Here is a 17,833-nt window from a genome sequence, read left to right as displayed (position 1 = left end):
TTGCCTCAACTTTGAGGATCAAATGAGACAATATTTGTAAAGGGCTTAGCATGGTGCCTGGCACATGGTAGGTGCAATAACAAATGCTTATTCCATTCCCCTTCCCTGTTTCCTCCTTATTTCATACTACCAGTCTATCATTTCCCTTCCTCAGTTTCTTCATCTGTAAATGATAGGAATTGGATTCAATAGCTTCTAAGGTCTCTTTTAGTTTGAAATCAATTGTTCTACAAGTGTCTGAGTCTGGATCATAACTTGAGTCATCTTGATGTCCAACTGACCACCTATTGGGATGCTATTGGGTTTTTTCCCCCAAAACTAATTAAAGAATAATTAACGATCTTGTTTTCACATTTTGAGTTTCAGATTCTCTCCCTCCCTCCAGCCTCCCCCCCACTGCACTCATGGAGAATCAATTATATATATGAAATCATTAAAATAAATTTAATATTAGCCATGTTGCAAAACAAGCAAGAAAAATAAAGAAAATAGGGCAGGGGGATTATACTTCAATCTGCATTCAGAATCCATTGATTCTTTCTCAAGAGGTAGAGAGTATCTTTCATCATGAGTCCTTTGGAATTGTCTTGGATCATTGTACTAATAAGAGTAGCTAAGTCTTTCATGGTTGATTATTGTTACAATATTACTATGACTGAGTACAGTGTTGTGTGGCTTCTACTCACTTCACTTTGTGTCAGTTCATATAAGTCTTCCCAAATTATTTTTTCTGAAACCATCCTGCTCATCACTTCTTATAGCACCATAATATTCTATCACAATCATATAACACAACTTAATCAATCAAGTCTCAAGTGATGGGCATTCCATCAACTTCCAATTCTTTGCTACCACAAAAAGAGCTGCTATAGTTTTTGATATTTAGGTCCTTTTCCTCTTTCTTTAATCTCTTTGGGTTACAGTCCTCGTGGAAGTATTTCTCAGTCAAAGGGTAGGCACAGTTTTACAGCCCTTTGGCCATAGTTCCAAATTGTTCTCCAGAATGTTTGGTCCAATCCTCAACTGCACCAACAATGAGTTAGTATACTTATTTTTCCACATCCCCTCCAATATCTGCCATTTTTCTTTTCTATCATTTTAGTCAACCTAATAGGTGTGAGGTTGTACCTCAGAGTTGTTTTAATTTACATTTCTCTAACCAGTAATGTATTTAAAGCATTTTTCATATAATTATTAATAGATTTGATTTCATCTTCTGAAAATTGCCCATTCATACCCTCTGATCATTTTTCAGTTGGGGAATAGCTCTTATTTTTATAAATTTGACAAAATCTTCTATATGTTTGAGAAATGAGGCCTCTGTCAGAAAAACTTATTATAAAAATTTTTCCAAGTTTCCTGCTTTCCTTCTAATTTTGGCTACATTGGCTTTGTTTGTAAAAAACCTTTTTAATTTCATGTAACAGAAATTACCTGTTTTATTTCTCGTGATTCTCTCTGTCTCTTGTTTGTTTATAAATTTTTTCCTCAACCATAGATCTGACAGGTAAATTTATCCATGCCCTCATCATCAATTTGCTTATGAAATCACCCTTTATGTCTAAATCACTTACCCATTTTGACCTTTTCCTGGTATACAGTGTAAAATGTTGGTGTATGCCTATTCTCTGCCAAACTGCTTTCCAATTTTCCCTAGGTGAGTATTATCTTATCTGTTTCATAGTTGAGAAATCTGAGACACTGAGAGGTGATTAGATTGAGCCAATTTCACACCAATGGTGAGTATCAAAGGCAGGATTATACCTAGGTCTTCTTTGGATAGTTCAGCACCAACTGCTTGTCAAAGCAGGAGACCTCATGCCCACTGTGCTTTTCACTATGAAATACATTTTCAAAGTTAAGGCTATTTTTTAGAGATGATGAAGAGTAAAAAACCCTTTTTTTTTTTTAAGTGTCTGTTGGAGATAGGATGCTGTACTGAGGAATTAGGAAGATGGAGAACTGTGCTCTCAAGGAGCTTACAATCTGATAGAAGGAAGGTTGTGAACAGGACTAATTCTATCTGTGTGTGTGTGTTTGTCCTTCATTGCCAAAAAAAGACTATGCCATCAGAGAAATAATGACATGACTTGCACTGGACTTTGTTTTTTGAGTGAGGGAGGGCTACGCAGGTCACCAGCCTTACTTCTCCTCCAGAGCCATCTGAATCCAGTGACCAGATATTCATCAGGATGACTGGAGATGACTCAGGATGAGGCAATTGGGATTAAGTGACTTGCTCAAAGTCACACAGCTACTGAGTGTCAATTGTCTGAGGTGAGATTTGAACTCAGGTCCCCCCTGACTCCTGCACTGGTGCTCTATCCACTGCACCATCTAGTTGGGTAGATAACATGTATACATTTGAATATGTACTATCTATACCTAAGTCCATCCATTTATCTGTCATGTCTATCTATCTAGTCTAGCTATCTGTCTAGTCTATATATCCTATTTGTCTGTCTATTTACTCTATCACTTCTGTCTATTTCTATCTACATCTGTCTGTTTCTATCTACATTTGTCAGTTTCTGTCTGTCTATTTCTATCTGTCTATCTGTTTCTATCTATCTGTCTATCTATCTATCATCTGTCTATCTATCTATCTATCTATCTATCTATCTATCTATCTATCTATCTATCTATCTATCTATCTGATGTTTCTATCTATATCCTTTTGGTCCACATATATTTCCTTATCCAACTTTGTGACTCTAGGCAAGTCACTTAACCCTGTTGGTCTCAGTTACCTCATCTGTAAAATATCCGGAGAAAGAAATGTCAAACCACTCCAGTAACTGCCAAGAAAATCCCCAATTGGATCACAAAGAGTTGAACTCAACTGAACATTTGTCCTCCCTATAGCTTACTTTATACATGCTTGTTTGCTTGTTGTCTCCCCCATTAGACTGTAAACTCCTATAGGGCAGGGTTTAGTGTTTAGTACAGTACCTGGCGCACAATAGGCACTTAATAAATTTGATTGATTTTTTCTAAATTTATCTTATCAATTACCCTCAGGCAGCTAGATGGAGGAATGGACAAAGACCTGGGCCTGGAGTCAGAAGCTGTTGCTTCATCTTAGTCCTGTAGACTCTCCCTGACTCCATTTGGGGTTTTCTTGGCAAAGATACTGGAGCGATTTGCCATTTCCTTCTGCAGATGGGGAAACGGAGGCAAACAGGGTGAAATGACTTGACCAGGGTCACATAGCTTGTAAAGGTTTGAGTCTAGATTTCAACTCAGTTCCTCCTGACTCCAGCACTCTATCTACTGTTCCACCTACCTGCCTCAGTGTCTTCAGTTGTAAAATGGGTATCACAATAGCATCTACCTCATAGGATTATTGTGAGGATTAAATTAAGATAATATTTGTGAAGTGCCTGGCACATAGTAGGTACTTCATAAATGCTTATTCCTTTCCTTTCTTCCTTCCTGGGTGCCACTCAAATCTTTTTCACTTGGCCATGAAAATTAGGAAGCAGAACCACTTGGAAAAGTGGTTACCACTTTCCCCCTCAGTGGGAATCACCAACACTGGGAGAAGACAGAGTTGAAAGACAAACTCAGCTGTATTCTGAGAGGCACTTAACCTACAGGGGTGTGGTTCTAAATATACCCCAGAAAGTCCAGGGCTCCTCCCTCTATGGAAATCCCTCTATTTAGCAATTAACAAAAGACTAGTGTTTTCCAAATTACGCATATTAAGAAACTGAATGTATTATAATTACTAAATCATTCATTATAATAAAGTTATACATTATCAAACCTTTTTTGTCACTAAATTATCATGAATACAATATTTTCACTGTAATTATAATTGGAGAGTTATCCTGGTGTAGTGAAGACAGGAAGGGACACCAGAGTTCAAATTCTGTTTTGTACACATACTTCCTGTCTGACCCTGGGCAAGTTGCTTATTCCCTCAGTGCCCCAGGTATCTTTCCAAAATTGTAAATTACAGAGGAAAGCCAAGGATTAGGAGACTCCTGGCAAAGATACTGAAGTGATTTGCCATTTTCTTCTCCAGCTCATTTTACAGATAAGGAATGGTGGCAAATGGGTTAGGTGAGGCTTGCTCAGCATCACAGTGTCTGAGGCTAGATTTGAACTCAGGTATCTCTTGATTCCAGGCCCAGCATTCTATCCACTGTGCCACCTAACTGCCTCAGTTTCTTCAATTGTAAAATGGATATAATAACAGCACCTACCTGAAAGGGTTATTGTGAGGATCAAATAAGAACATATTTATAAAGTACCTGGCATTTTTTCAAGCATATGCCAAAACTGTGAAAAGTTACTAAATAAAGCTGAATAGCAAGAGAAACCTGGAGAAAGCTAGAGATCACTGTTCTGATCAACTTGATGGGATGGACAGGGGTATTGAGTGGGAAATTGATCTCTCTCTCTCTCTCTCTCTCTCTCTCTCTCTCTCTCTCTCTCTCTCTCTCTCTGTCTCTCTCTCTGTTTCTGTTTCTATCTCTCTCTGTCTCTCTCTCCTATTTTCCCTCCTCTTTTTCTCTAGATTTCTTTCCCTCTTTTTCTCCCCATTCCCTATGTCTCTCTGACTTCTGTTTCCTTTCCTCTCTTCCTAACTCTATTTCTCCCTATTCTGTCCCATTCCTATTATCATGCCTCTCCTCTCTGTCTCTTTCTTGATCTTTTTCTGCTCTCTCTATTTCTTCCTCCCTTTTCTTGGCCACCCCCAATGCTTCACTTTCTGTTCCTCCTGCTCTGGGTTTCTCTGTCTCTGCCTTTCCCCTTCTCCCTATGCTTCTCCAATTGTTTCTGTCCCTCCAATTCCCCCTTTTCCCTCCAATTCTCTCCCCCTCCCCTTCTCCCTCCTTCCCCTCTTTATACATGGGAGCCTGGCGTTAGTAACCCCAGAGGTCTGTTTGTGCCTGCCACGCAAGGCGGCCCGCCTGGTTGACTATTCACATCAGATGGTGTGAGCCCAGAGTTTTTCCAGTTTCCCACACTTCGGCCCCATTCACAGTGTTAAACTGTCAACAATAGAAGTGTGCCTGGGAGGCTCCAGAAGTGAAAGCTAATGCTGGAGCTGCCATCTGGCCAGCACTCGGAGAAAGAGAAAATGCCTTTCATCCTGGGGGCCCAGGCCAGCCCTCCTGGATTCCTCCTGCCATTGTGGCCAGAGAAGGCTGGCAGGATTGAAGCCCATTCATTTCATATTTCTCAGATCGGAAAATTGGATCAAAGCTTCCCTCATCCCTTCCCACCCCCAAGGATGCCTCCCACCTCCTCTCTCCTGCTGCGATCACCTGGACAAGCTGGATGCCGAACCCTTAATCCTTAGCACACCTGGACGCTGCCACCTAGGCTGCACCTAGGAAAATCCTCTCTCAGGTGTCAGGCAGGCTCAATCAGGGAAAGAGGTTTTAGGAGCTTACATCAGGCAGTGGACCCTACCCCTAGTCTGTTATGATGCAGGGATCAGATATTTGGGACCTTAGAACCCATTATGGCCAATCTTCTCATTCTACAGATGAGAAAACTAAATCACAGTGACTTTCTCAAAGTCCCACAGCTATTAAGTGTCAAATGCTAGGGTTCCTAAAAGCAGTTTTGTTTTGTTTTAAACAGATCCCCAAGGGATTCCATGAACTTGGACAAGAAAAAAAAATGTATCTTTATTTCAATATAATTGGTTCCCTTTGTAGTCCTATGTATTTTATTTTATGCATTTAAAAACATTTGAGAAGGGATCCTCAGGCTTCACTAGACTCAGGCCAAAGGATCAATGCCACAAAAAATACAAGGACCCTGGTCTAAGAGCAGGGTACAAATTCATCTTCAGACACTTACTAGCTATGTGACTCTGAGTAAGTCACTTTCTCTACCTCAGCTCCCTCATCTGTAAAAAGAAATAGCTACCTTGAAAGAGTGTTGTGAGAGTCCAATGAGATAATATTTGTAAAGGTCTTAGCACAGTGCTTGAAACATATGCTTAATAAATACTCATTCCCCACCTTCTTTCCTCCTTCCTTTCTCCTTCCTTCCTTCTTTCTTTCCTTCATTCTTTTCTTTCTCCTTCCTTAGATTCTTTCCTTCTTTCATTTTTTCCCTCCTTCCCTTCCATCCTTCTTTCCTTCTTCCCTCACTTCCTTCCTCCTTTCTTTCCTTCCTCCTTCCTTTCTCCTTCCTTCCTTCTTTCCTTCCTTCATTATTTTCTTCCTCCCTCCCTCCCTTCCTTCTTCTTTCCTCCCTCCCTCCCTCCCTCCCTTCCTTCCTTCCTTCCTTCCTTCCTTCCTTCCTTCCTTCCTTCCTCCAAGACCAATGCCCATCCACTGCAGTATACCACCCATGTACCTCAAACAACTCACTTCCCTTCTCATCTATAAAATGCAGGGAGTTGGATTCCATGACTCCTGAGGTCCCTTCCAACTCTACCTCTATGCTCCCATGATTCTCTGTGTAACTTTGAGGTAGACACTTCCCTTCAGTTTCCTTCCCTGTAAAAGGAGGGATTTGGATTAGATGACCTTTAAAGTTCCTCCCAGCTCTAACTATGTAATCCTATGTGTGACTTTGCCCAAGTCACACTCTCTCCCTGGGCCTCAGTTTCCTCATGTGTAAAATGAAGGGATTTGGACTAGGTGACCTGCCAGGTCCCTTTCCTCTCTAAAGATATACTCCCATTCTAGTTAGCTAAATAACTAAGCTTTTAGGGAATAATAAATGGACACAGATGGCCTGAATCAAAATAAGCAACCAACACACACACATACACACACACACTGAACTGTATGTATATATGTGTGTATATATATATATATGTGTGTATATATATATGTGTGTGTGTAAAGCTTTCCAAAACATTTTCCCATCCACCATCTCATTTGATCATAGATTTAAAGTTAGAAGGGTCACCTTCAAATTCAATTCCCTTACTTTATTGAGAAACAAACTGAGAGCCAGGGAAGTTAATTAACTTTCTCAGAGTCACACAGTTAGTAATAGCAGGATTTGAATGCAGATCTTTCTAACTCCAAATCCAAGGCCCTCTCCACCAAACACATATAGCAGTAGTACTATATCACTTAGAGGCATCTAGGTGGTGCCATAATGCACAGAGTTCTGAAGCTGGCATTAGAAAGACCTGAGTTCAAATCCAGTCTTGGATACTTACTAGTTGGGTGATCCTGAGCTGGTCACATAACTTCTGTCTTTCTCGGTTGTGAAATAGGAATCATAACAGTACTTACTTTGAAGGGTTTGGGGGAGGAGCAAATGAGATAATATTTGTAAAGTACTTAACAAATGCTAGGTACTGCCTTGTGACCTTGGACAAGTCATTGCTCCTTTGAGTGCCTCACTTTTCTTCCCCAGTAAAATGCGGGGGTGTGGGGTAGATTCCATGACCTCTGAGGTACCTGCCAGGTCTAGATCTCTGTTCCTCTATGTGACTTGGGACAGGTCACTCCCCCTCCCGGGGCCTCAGTTTCTTCATCTGTAAAATGAGAGAGTTGGAACAGACAGCCTCCAAGGTTCCTTCCAGCTCTACAACTATGGGATTTTATAATCCCAAGACTTGCCAGAACAGAGCTGGATATCTTGCTGGCCCTGGCACAACCTCTGAGTACATGAAGAAATATCATCATCACAGGAGGGCTTTACTGGAAGAATTACCATGGAAATTATGCTTCTGTTTTCCTTAATCTCTCGTTGCTAATTCAGAAAGACAGCCAAGCTCATGCCGGGCTTTATAGCAAGGCTGTAACTGTCAACATCCATTCTCATGCCCAGAGCTGTGGATGGAGATGTTGAGGGACCCAAGGCTGACCCCGGGAGCTCTGTCCCCAGGAAGCAGGGCGATGTGACTCTCCCAAAAGCAGTACACATTTTTAAAACTCCTTTCAATGATCAACATTTTCTTCCTCATTTTCTTAAGTTTAAGCAATCGACAAAACAACACCGTTTGCTGATTTCCTAGGTGCCAATGCTCACACTGAAAATTTAATTATTAGCTCTGTGGAGTCAGTATTAGCTGGTCCCTTCATTGTTTAACTCTGAGAAGCTATTGGTCATTCATCTATTTAAAAAGAAAAGTTTCTTATAATAACCGACTTTTCTAGAGCTTCAAGGCTTGCAATGTGTTTTGCATGCCTTCTCTCATTTGAGTCAACCCTGTACGTTATAAACATAATTGCTGCATTTTACAGATGAGAACACTCAGAGTAATGAAATCCTATCTGTTGAAGTAACTGGGGAGTAATGACTTGAGTGGGACAGGATAATGTTCCATCGGTTGAAGGGCTCTTATGTGAGAGATTAGTCTGCTTCTACTTGACCTCAGAGGACAGAATCAGGAGCAGTGAGCAGAAGTGGTAAAAAAGGGAAACTGAGGACTGAAATCAGAAAGACCTTTGTAATGATTAACACTGGCCAAAAGTAGAATGAGTTCTCCTTTCTTAGGGGTCCTCCAGGAGAGGTTGGAAGATTGTTGGACAGAGATCCCATTTAACTTCAAAAATTCTGAAATCCTGTAAATGACGTGTCCATGGTTGCACAGCTAATCAGTGTCAAAGGAAGGTTTTCCAATCAGGTCTTTCCTACCCCCAATCCTACATCACTGCCCAGCACATTAGCTAACGTGCCAAGTCACTGAGCTAAGCCACACTATTCAGTTAGCCAGAAAGCACCTGGCATGCCTTAAAATGCTCTGAAAATTTGATTAATTAATATTTACATTCTTAATAATAATGTTACAGCACTAAGATACAAAATGTGGTAGAGCAGAAAGGTACCAGGCTCCAAGGTGGGATCGCTGCCCTACAGTCCTGGCTCTGACACTCATCGTGTGTGCTTTCAGCAGGTCATTTAACTTTTCTATTTCAGTTTCCTCATCTTCAAAATAGGATTAATGAAGCTTGTAAATCTACCTGAGGTAGATTTTTAGGTGCTTTTTAAACTTGAAATTGTACATAAATTTGAGTTATTACTAATGAAAGCCAGCTGGGTATATAGTGGATAAAGCACAAATTAAAGGTTAAATTTTTAACCTTCTGTGTATCACTGATCCTTCAGGCAGTCAGGCGAAACTTTGGACTCTTTCTAGAACCATGTTTTTAAATGCAGAAAAAAAGTCAAAGGAAACCAATTTCAATGAAATATAGTTATCAATATAGGAATTTGTATGCATGAATGCATGTATGTGTGTCTATAAAACGAGTTCATAGACCCCAGGTTCAAAGCCCCTGACATACATGGTAGAAGACCTGGGTTCAAATCCTCTCTCAGCTACTTAACTAACTGTATGGCTCTGAGCAGTACATTTTTCTCTTTCTCAGTTTCTTCATCTATAAAATGGGAGGTTGGACCCAGTGATCTTAAGAACCCTTCCATTTCTAAATCTATGATATTATTATTGCTAACAACACATTTTAGAGGCAGCTAGGTGATGCATTTGATAGAGCACTAGTCCTGGAGTCAGAAGGACCTGAGTTCAAATTTGGCTTCTGACACTTGACACTTTCTAGCTCTGTGCCCCTAAACAAGTCACTTAACCCCGAATGCTTCACAAACAACAACATATTTTCATTGTCCTTTAAGGCTTTCCAGAGGCATCTAGGGAGCACTATCCACTAGGATAGAGTGTTGGACCTGGAGTCGGGAAGACCTGAGTTCAAATCCAGCCTCAGATATGACTAGCTGTGTGACCCTGGGCACATTAAGTACATTTAACTTCTGTTTGCCTCATTTTCCTTAATTATAAAATGGGAATAAGAACACCAACCTCCCAGGGTGATTGTGAGGATAAATGAGAGAATATTCGTAAAGCCCTTAGCACATAGTAGGTACACTATAAATGCTTATTCCCTTCTCCCTTCCAAGTTGTTGTTCAGTCATGTCCAACTCTTTGTGGCCCTATGTGGGGTTTTCTTGGCAAAGATGCTGGCATGGTTTGCCATTTCCTCCAGTTCATTTTACAGATGAGGAAACTGAGGCAAACAAAAGTGAAGTGACTTGCCCAGGGTCACACAGCTAGTAAATGTCTGAGGCCAGATTAGAACTCATGAAAATGAGTCTTCCTGATATCAAGCCCAGTGCTCTATCCACTACAGTACATCCACCTAGCTGAACTCCTACCTCCACCCCCTGGCTAATTGAAGTTTCTAGATAATTAGAGAATCCCTTTGGAGAGCAGGAAGGGACATCTTGTCCAATTTATAATAATAACCATAAGACACACCCTAGATAGCCAGAGGTAAGGTGACATTTTGGATGAAGATTTGGCCTTGGAGCCAGGAATCTGCATGTGTATTCTGGCCTCAGACTGTTGGCTGGATGGTTCTGGAAGAATCATCCTCTGAGTGCCCTAGATAACTCTTTGAGTCCCTTAAGTCCAAGGTGGCTACCTACATCGCTGGAGGGAGCCTGCTTACTCTGGAGTTCTTTATACTAATGAAATTACTGGTCTGGCTCCTTTCCTATTCCAGAGAACCATGTAAACTCTAAAGGCCTATTGAAATTAAAAATAATGATTATCATGCCAGTGTTAATAATAGATTCCTGGCTGCTCAACCAATTTTTTTTTTTTATTAGAGAACTTGACAACAGATTAGGACTCACAAAAGACTCTACCTAGGACCCAGGATCTGGGTTTGAATGGAAGTGTGATGAACAAAGCCTCCACAAAAATGGCAGAAGGTCATGGATGGGGAAGATCTTAGAGATTGTTTAGCCTAACCTAAGGGAACTGGGGGGAGGGAGGAGCCACAGTGGACTTGGTCTTCCATTCCAGTTCTGTCATTTGTGACCTTGGCCTGGTCTGTTACATCTCTGGGCCTCAGTTTCTTCATCTGTTAAATGAGAGGGATGGATTAGATGACCTTAAAGGGCCCTTTCAGCTCTAAACTTATGACCTTATAACTCATGTTTTCATGAGCCTAAGCTTGCCGCATGGAAATGTAGAAAACCATAATGATGAAGCCTTTGTTGCTTTGCCCCAGGGTGGGAGAACTTTAGATCAAGATCTAGAAGAGACCCTTGAAGTCATTTACTCCTATCCCCCCAAATTTTATAGAGAAGAAAACTAAGGACCAGAAACATAAAATGACTTGGTATTTGAACACAGGTTCAATCCAGTGCTCTTAATTGGAGGCTGGGGGAAGGGAGGGAAAGAATGCAGATGCAAAAAAAATTTTTCAGATAAAATAAAAATTAAATCCAATGCTGCACTGCCTCCCAAGAACCTTAAGAGTCTCACTGTAGCTACTCTCACTAATGTTTACATTCACTTTGGGCTGCCTTGGTAAGGTTTGAAAGAGCATCCAGGCTTATCAGCCACACAGTGACAAATGATGGAGAGTAGATGTGGGTGGGCATCCCTCTTTCTAAATTCATTAATAGATCACCACTGTTTCTTCCACTACAAAAAATACCCCAAAGATGGAAATATTATAGTATAGTATTATATATTATATACAATACACATAGTATATATATATTATATCATAAAATAAGTGTTATATGTAATATAATAAATATGTAATATAGTATAATAAGAGAATTGAGTTAAGGGTTTGAAGTGAGAATGCAAATTCTGCCATCTATTAAGCATGTGATCTCGGGCAAATAATTTTTCCTTTCTGAACCTCAGTTTTTAATCTGGTGGGCTGATCTCTGATATCCTTTCCAAGTCAAAAAAAAAAAATCCTGTTATTCACTAGGATCCAGGAGCATGGGATTTGGCCTTGGAAGATCTGGGTTTGAATGAAATTTCTGCGTGACCTTGGTCAAGTTGAAATTCTCTTCCAGGTCTCAGTTTCATCCTTTGTAAAATAAAGGAGTTGGACTCAAGCACCTCAGAAGATCCTTCTAGTGCTTGGTCCACGATCCTTTGCACCTGTGAAATCTGCCTTTGGTCCCTAATCTTTCATCAGGCTTGAAAGGGGACAGTACAGGCTCTCATTTATCACTTTATCCCCCCAAGGCAGGGATGTAGTGTCAATTTTAATGAATCCCAAGGCAGCCCTGTTCTGGACTCTGGCAATTGCAACTTTCAATCCCTTTGGGACTTTCCCAAACTTTAATCTCCAAAGCCTAATGACCTAAAGTCAGGTCTATTCATGATTGACCATTCAATCAATTAACAAGCATTTATTAAACAAAACTATCCCCGACCTCAAGAGATTTACCTTTCAATGGAGAGTTGTCTTTTCAGTCTGGTCTCACTCTTCATGACCCCATTTGGGGTTTTCTTGGCAAATATACTCAAGCAGTTTGGCCTTTTCCTTCTCCAGTTCATTTTACATTCAAGGAAACTGAGGCAGACAGAGTGGAATGATTTGCCCAGAGTCACACAGCTAATAATTGTCTGAGGTCAGATTTGAACTCAGGTCCCCCTGATTCCAGGCTCATCAATTTATCCATTGTGCAATTTAGCTGCCCAGACGCCTTTCTCCCAGGAGCAACAATCAGTGAGTTCCCCTTCCTTGAAGGTTTTCAAGCCCAAGCTGGATTAGCACTTGTTGGATACGGTACAGTAGAGATTACTTTTGGATATGAGGTTGGATTTGATGACCATGGACATCTCTTGAAACTCCCAAATTCTCTGATACCTTTCCAACATTCTTCCTGACTCCCCAACAGTCATAGTCCACTTGGGTTGGGTTGCTTTTCCCCCCAGCAGTGAGGATGGGTCAGCCAGAGTAATTCACACTTTATCACCTAGTGCATGGATGGGGAATCTGCAGCCTTGAGGCCACCTGTGGTCCTTTAGGACCTCAAGTGCAGCCCTTTGAACCCAAACTTCACAGAACAAAGCCTCTTAATCAAAGGATTTGTTCTGTAAAATTTGGACTCAGTGAAAAGGGTGCACCAGAGGAACTAGAAGGTCACCTATGGCCTGAAGGCCATAGTGTCTTAACATTGATGGCGGGGGTGGGGGGGAGGGGGGAGAATTGACTTACAGGGACAGGATCGAGCCTCATTCTGTGACCCACTCCTAGGGGTCAATTTGAGTCTGCAATTACGTGTTGGGGGATAAGGGGGCTGTCAGTCTGTGGCCAGGGTAAGGGATCAGGCAGTAGCCAGGAGGAGAGATCACAATTGTGATCCACCCCTGGCTGGGGTTTGAGGTCAGCCTTTGGCCTCCTTTTCATCCCACATTTCCCAGATAGGGCTTTAAGCTATCCTTTTTTTGGCTTTCTCTGGGTCCATGTTTCACCTAGGGCTGAAGAAATGACCAGTGACTGCGCCAGCTGGTATGTGAACTCCTTGATAAAAGGAGAAGCAGGTTACCCTGGCTCTAAAAGGAAACCCAGGGGCCAGCTGAGCACCTGCAGGCTTCCAGCCGCCCCTCTTGGATCTCTACTCTGATCAGGCAGGAGCTGGAATTCTATCCAAGAGCTTAGGGGGAGGGAGAGAAATGGGCGGAAAGAAAGAGAGCAAAGGAGCAAAGTACTGAGTCTTTCTTTTAGGCTTAGTCACAAAGAGCCTAGTAGAACTCTCAAGAAAGCAGATAGCCAAGCTAGAGAAGATTTGCTGGGACTAATCCAATTCGGGGAGCATTTATTAAGCACCTAATGTGTTCCAGGCATTATACAAGGTACAGACCAAGAGAAAAATTCCTACCCTCACAAAGCCTGGATTCAAGTTGTGGGGGAGAGAACAAAAAATATGCAAATTCAAAGTGAAGGGATTAGTCTATCACTAATATCTGAGGTAATCAAGAAAAGCCTCTCATAGGGGATGGTACTTGAACAAAGTCTTCAATCTCTAGATTCAAGGGATTCCAAGAGGAAGAGAGGAACAAGGAGACCATAACAGGTGTGACTCAGTACATAGAGCCCTGGGCCTGGGGTCAGGAAAGTTCATCTTTTTGAGTTGAAATCTAGCTTCAGATACTTACTAGCTGTGTGACCCTGGATAAGTCACTTAACCCTGTTTGCCTCAGTTTCCTCATCTGTAAAATGGGCTGGAGAAGGAAATGGCAAACCTCTCCAGTATCTCTGCTGAGAAAATCCCAAATGGGGCCACAAAGAGGAAGAGTCACAGGACAAAAATAGATGACTGAAATCCCAGGTATGGGTAACAGATTGTATAAAGGCCTGGAGGTGGGAAATGGCATGTCTTATACTAGGGCAGGTGGAAGGGCAACAAAGGTTGAACATGATACACATGAGGCAGAATAATATATAATTTCCTGGAAGGATTGTCCACTACCACATGGTAAAGAGTTTTGAGTGCCAAATAGAGGCACAATGTATTTTATCCTAGAGGTAATGGGGACCCACAGAAATATTATCTACAAAGTTGAGCACCACAAAGTGGAGTTTATAAAGGACTACTGAAAGTCTGGGATGGGACAGAGAGTGGGGAACAGTGGAAGAGTTACAGACCAGAACCTTCTCAAAATCAGAGAAGGTCCATTCTGTTGGGTAGGAAAAGGACAGCTGAAAGCATTTGAGTAGGGACTAGGTGACTTAGAAATCACTTGGAAACTCTTCTTTAAAAGGTAGGAGGAGTTTCTTAATTAAGGATAAATTTCAGCACATCTGCGAACCTGGATGGGAAAAAAATACATCTTTATTTTCACTAACCTCTAACTGAAATTCAGCATTTCCTTCAATTATTTTAAAGCATTATCCTAGGAGCCCATTGATGGCATAGTGAATAGAGCACTGGCCCTAGAGTCAGGAGGACCTGAATTCAAATCCTCCCTCAGATACTTACTAATTGTGTGACCCTGGGCAAGTCACTTCACCCTGATTGCCTCCAAAAAAAAAGATTAAAAAAACCATTATCTTGAGAAGATGTCCATGGGAGTCGTGAGATGGAGTTAAGTATCCCTATTCTAAAAGAATTAAGAAGGTTGCTTGGTGTGGTAGAAAGGACACTGGAACTGAATGGAAACTACCACCTGTGTGACCTTAGATAAGTCATTTCTCTCTGGGCCTCAGTTTCCTCTTCTGTAAAGAAAACAAACCTCTAGGATTCCTTCCAGTTCTCAAATCCAAGATCTTATAAAAATGGGACCAAAGTCAACAAGTCCCTAGGACAGATAAGGTCTTTAAAAGCAGCAACCTTTTCCTACCTCATCCCGTCTCATGGCTGCCCTCATCCCAAGTAATCAGAGAAGGGAAGCCCAGAGATAGTGCGGACAATCCATCTATTTAGGATTCCTGGGTTAATGTCAGAGTGTTTCATGTCCAAATGAAAGATGTGCTTCATCGGCTTAACCCTCCCCCTTTCCCTGCATACACACTTTGCTTTTTTTTTTTTTTTTAAGTAAGTGGGTGGCTAGGGAGTCGAGGAGGGAGGAAGGGAGGGGGAAGTTACTCCTTCCTGCCCCCCCCCCCCATCTCCCCTCCCTTCAACCTTCTCCACTGCAGCTTCCCCAGGCCTGGGAAAAGGCGACATATTGAGATGTTCAGCTCCCAACTAGGGGCCCTGCGGTAATTAAAATGATGGCCCACGCTTTCCCACAGTCCCTGCCCATCCCGCCAAAGCTGAGTTCCATTGTCCAGCGGCCTCCCCAGTCCACCTGCTCCTCTGGGAGCAGTCATTACTCCCCAGGCAATTCACAACCAATTTACCATGCCGTAATAGATGCTCTCTCCTTTGTCCTTCTAAAGGCATGGATTGGCCGGGGAGTGTGGGAACCTAGGAAGATCTCTGGCCCCATGCATTTGTATGCAGCACTCAGGGTATAAATAGAGGAGATTCTGGCTCAGATTTTGCATCCGATAGGAGGCTAAGCTCACAATTGAAACCTCTTTTGCCACTATTCGCTAGCATCCTTCCTCAAGCCATGGCCCCCAACGCTATTTCCATGGATATTCTCACTCCTAAGGAGAAAAACAGAGTAAGTATCCCTACCTACACTGGCCTTTTTGGCGAAGAAAAGCATGTCTGATTTCCCAACTTGTTGGATGACAATGGGTTCCCTCAAATTTCCCTTTTTTCTCTCTCTCTTTCAACAGCTAAGAAAGCCAGTGGTGGAAAAGATGCGCCGGGACCGCATCAACAGCAGCATCGAACAGCTGAAACTGTTGCTGGAGAAGGAGTTCCAGAGACACCAGCCCAACTCGAAGCTGGAGAAGGCTGACATCCTGGAGATGACCGTCAGCTACCTGAAACACAGTAAAGGTGAGTTCTTGGTGTGTGCTAATTCCCAAACCTCTGATTTTGGAAGCGTATGATTTTCTGATTCACTTGCGGGCTGTCTATACATATAATCTAACTACCCCATCTTTTTTCTCCTCCAGCATTTGCTTCCTGCCCCAAGAGTTTGCAGCAGGACTACAGTGAAGGCTACTCTTGGTGCCTTAAAGAAGCGGTCCAGTTCCTGACCTTGCACTCAGCCAACACAGACACCCAGATGAAGCTGCTTTATCACTTCCAGAGACCGCAGTCATCTCTGACAGCTGTTCAAGATTTAAAACCACCTTCCTCCTCTCCTTTGTCCCCTCCTGCCTCAACCAAGCCAGCACCTGGACAGTCACCTTCTGCCAGTACCCTCTGGCGGCCCTGGTAGGACCAAGAGGACTCTGTATGGTGGGGGCCCATGCTTATTTGATCCAGAGGAAAATCCGGACTTGCTTTCCAAGTCCCTGGCTCCTCTAGAATGTAGAGCAAAATGCTTTCTCCCTTTCCTTTACAGAGCACTAAGTGCTCCATTTTTTTTTCTCTTTCCCTTCTCATTGAAGGATATTGATTCTCCTTGCCCAGTCTACTGGGCCAGAGAGAGGGCCATTCTAAAAGAATGTAAAGTAATGTTCCTTGAGGGATGACTTGACTGTTGGCCAATCTTCCATGAAGAGGGCTTAATATTATCTAACCTGATTAAGGTTGTAATGTGTTGCTCTGTACCCCAGCAACAGTAACTTCAGCAGATCTGGCCACATCGTGGCACCAGAAGGGTCCTTGAATTTGATCACATTTGGGGGTATGCTGAGAAAAGTGACAGTCCCCCACAGGACCCATCGTAGAGGGCATCCTTTGGGGCATGTGCCAATTTCAAGTAAAGTGTGCAGTGCTGTGGGGCAGATGGACTAGTGTTGGTGCCTTTTGTAAAGGCAATACCCAGTGCATATCCTCATAGGAAAGAAAGTAACAACTAAGGTTGTTTTTTATGATGGATGTATTTATTAGAAGCCTTTCCAGGAAAGGCCACTGTACAAATTATATTTCAGGGATGGGGCTTTATGTATGTTTGGAGGGTGGGACAATTAGGGGAAGGGGAGGGGAAATATTTCTTATGCTCCTAAAAGGATTCTGCTGTTGCCCAACTTAGGGGGCATGTAATTTGTAATCAGCGTTCAAAGCTGTCATTGGATTGGACAGCATGTAGAACTGGTCTGCATGCTGGAGATGCAAATAAATATCTATGATCATTCTGTTCTGTGATTTACTGGTCTGTCTGGTGAGAGGACTTGGAAAGAGGAGTCCTTGGGCTCTGAAACCCAAGTTACATGGGGGGCGGGGGGGAGTGCCTGTGGCTCAGGTCAGGAGCACATTAGCAAGGAGAGGGGGAAGGGAAGAAACAATAAACTCTGTTAGTCAGGCTAGTTCTGCTAGTTCTTTTGCGAGACAACTAGGAAGTTAATAAGACTTCCTCCAGAACCTTTCTGAATCAAAGGTGTGGGGGAGGATGCATGCAAAACAAGTTACCAGCCCCAAACCTGAATCCTGATCTCCAATGGTGAACAGATCCGACATCCCCATCCCCTCAGGTGCAAAAGCACTATAGTCAGCCCGAGAAGACATCTCAAAAGAGTTATGGGGAAGGAAATAGCCTACAGGCTATCTCTTAAATCTTAATTTATTAGTGCCTTAAAAACTGCTGAGAGCTCTAACATATCTCAAC

General features: G+C 42.3%; 1 protein-coding gene across 1 annotated transcript; it reads left to right on the top strand.

Annotated features, from left to right (window-relative positions):
* The first annotated feature begins 15,648 nt into the window (after window positions 1-15,648).
* On the top strand, window positions 15,649-17,363 carry HES5 (hes family bHLH transcription factor 5). Its single transcript, XM_072616496.1, has 3 exons — window positions 15,649-15,829; window positions 15,948-16,113; window positions 16,233-17,363. The coding sequence occupies exons 1-3, from the start codon at window positions 15,776-15,778 to the stop codon at window positions 16,499-16,501; spliced, it is 489 nt and encodes a 162-aa protein (XP_072472597.1). The 5' UTR covers window positions 15,649-15,775; the 3' UTR covers window positions 16,502-17,363.
* Window positions 17,364-17,833: the final 470 nt, after the last annotated feature.

The sequence above is a fragment of the Notamacropus eugenii genome, chromosome 5 (assembly GCF_028372415.1).
Source record: "Notamacropus eugenii isolate mMacEug1 chromosome 5, mMacEug1.pri_v2, whole genome shotgun sequence".
Classification (NCBI taxonomy): Eukaryota; Metazoa; Chordata; class Mammalia; order Diprotodontia; family Macropodidae; genus Notamacropus; species Notamacropus eugenii.
Note: the sequence above shows the minus strand (reverse complement) of the source record. Positions and strands in the feature narration are given on the sequence as shown.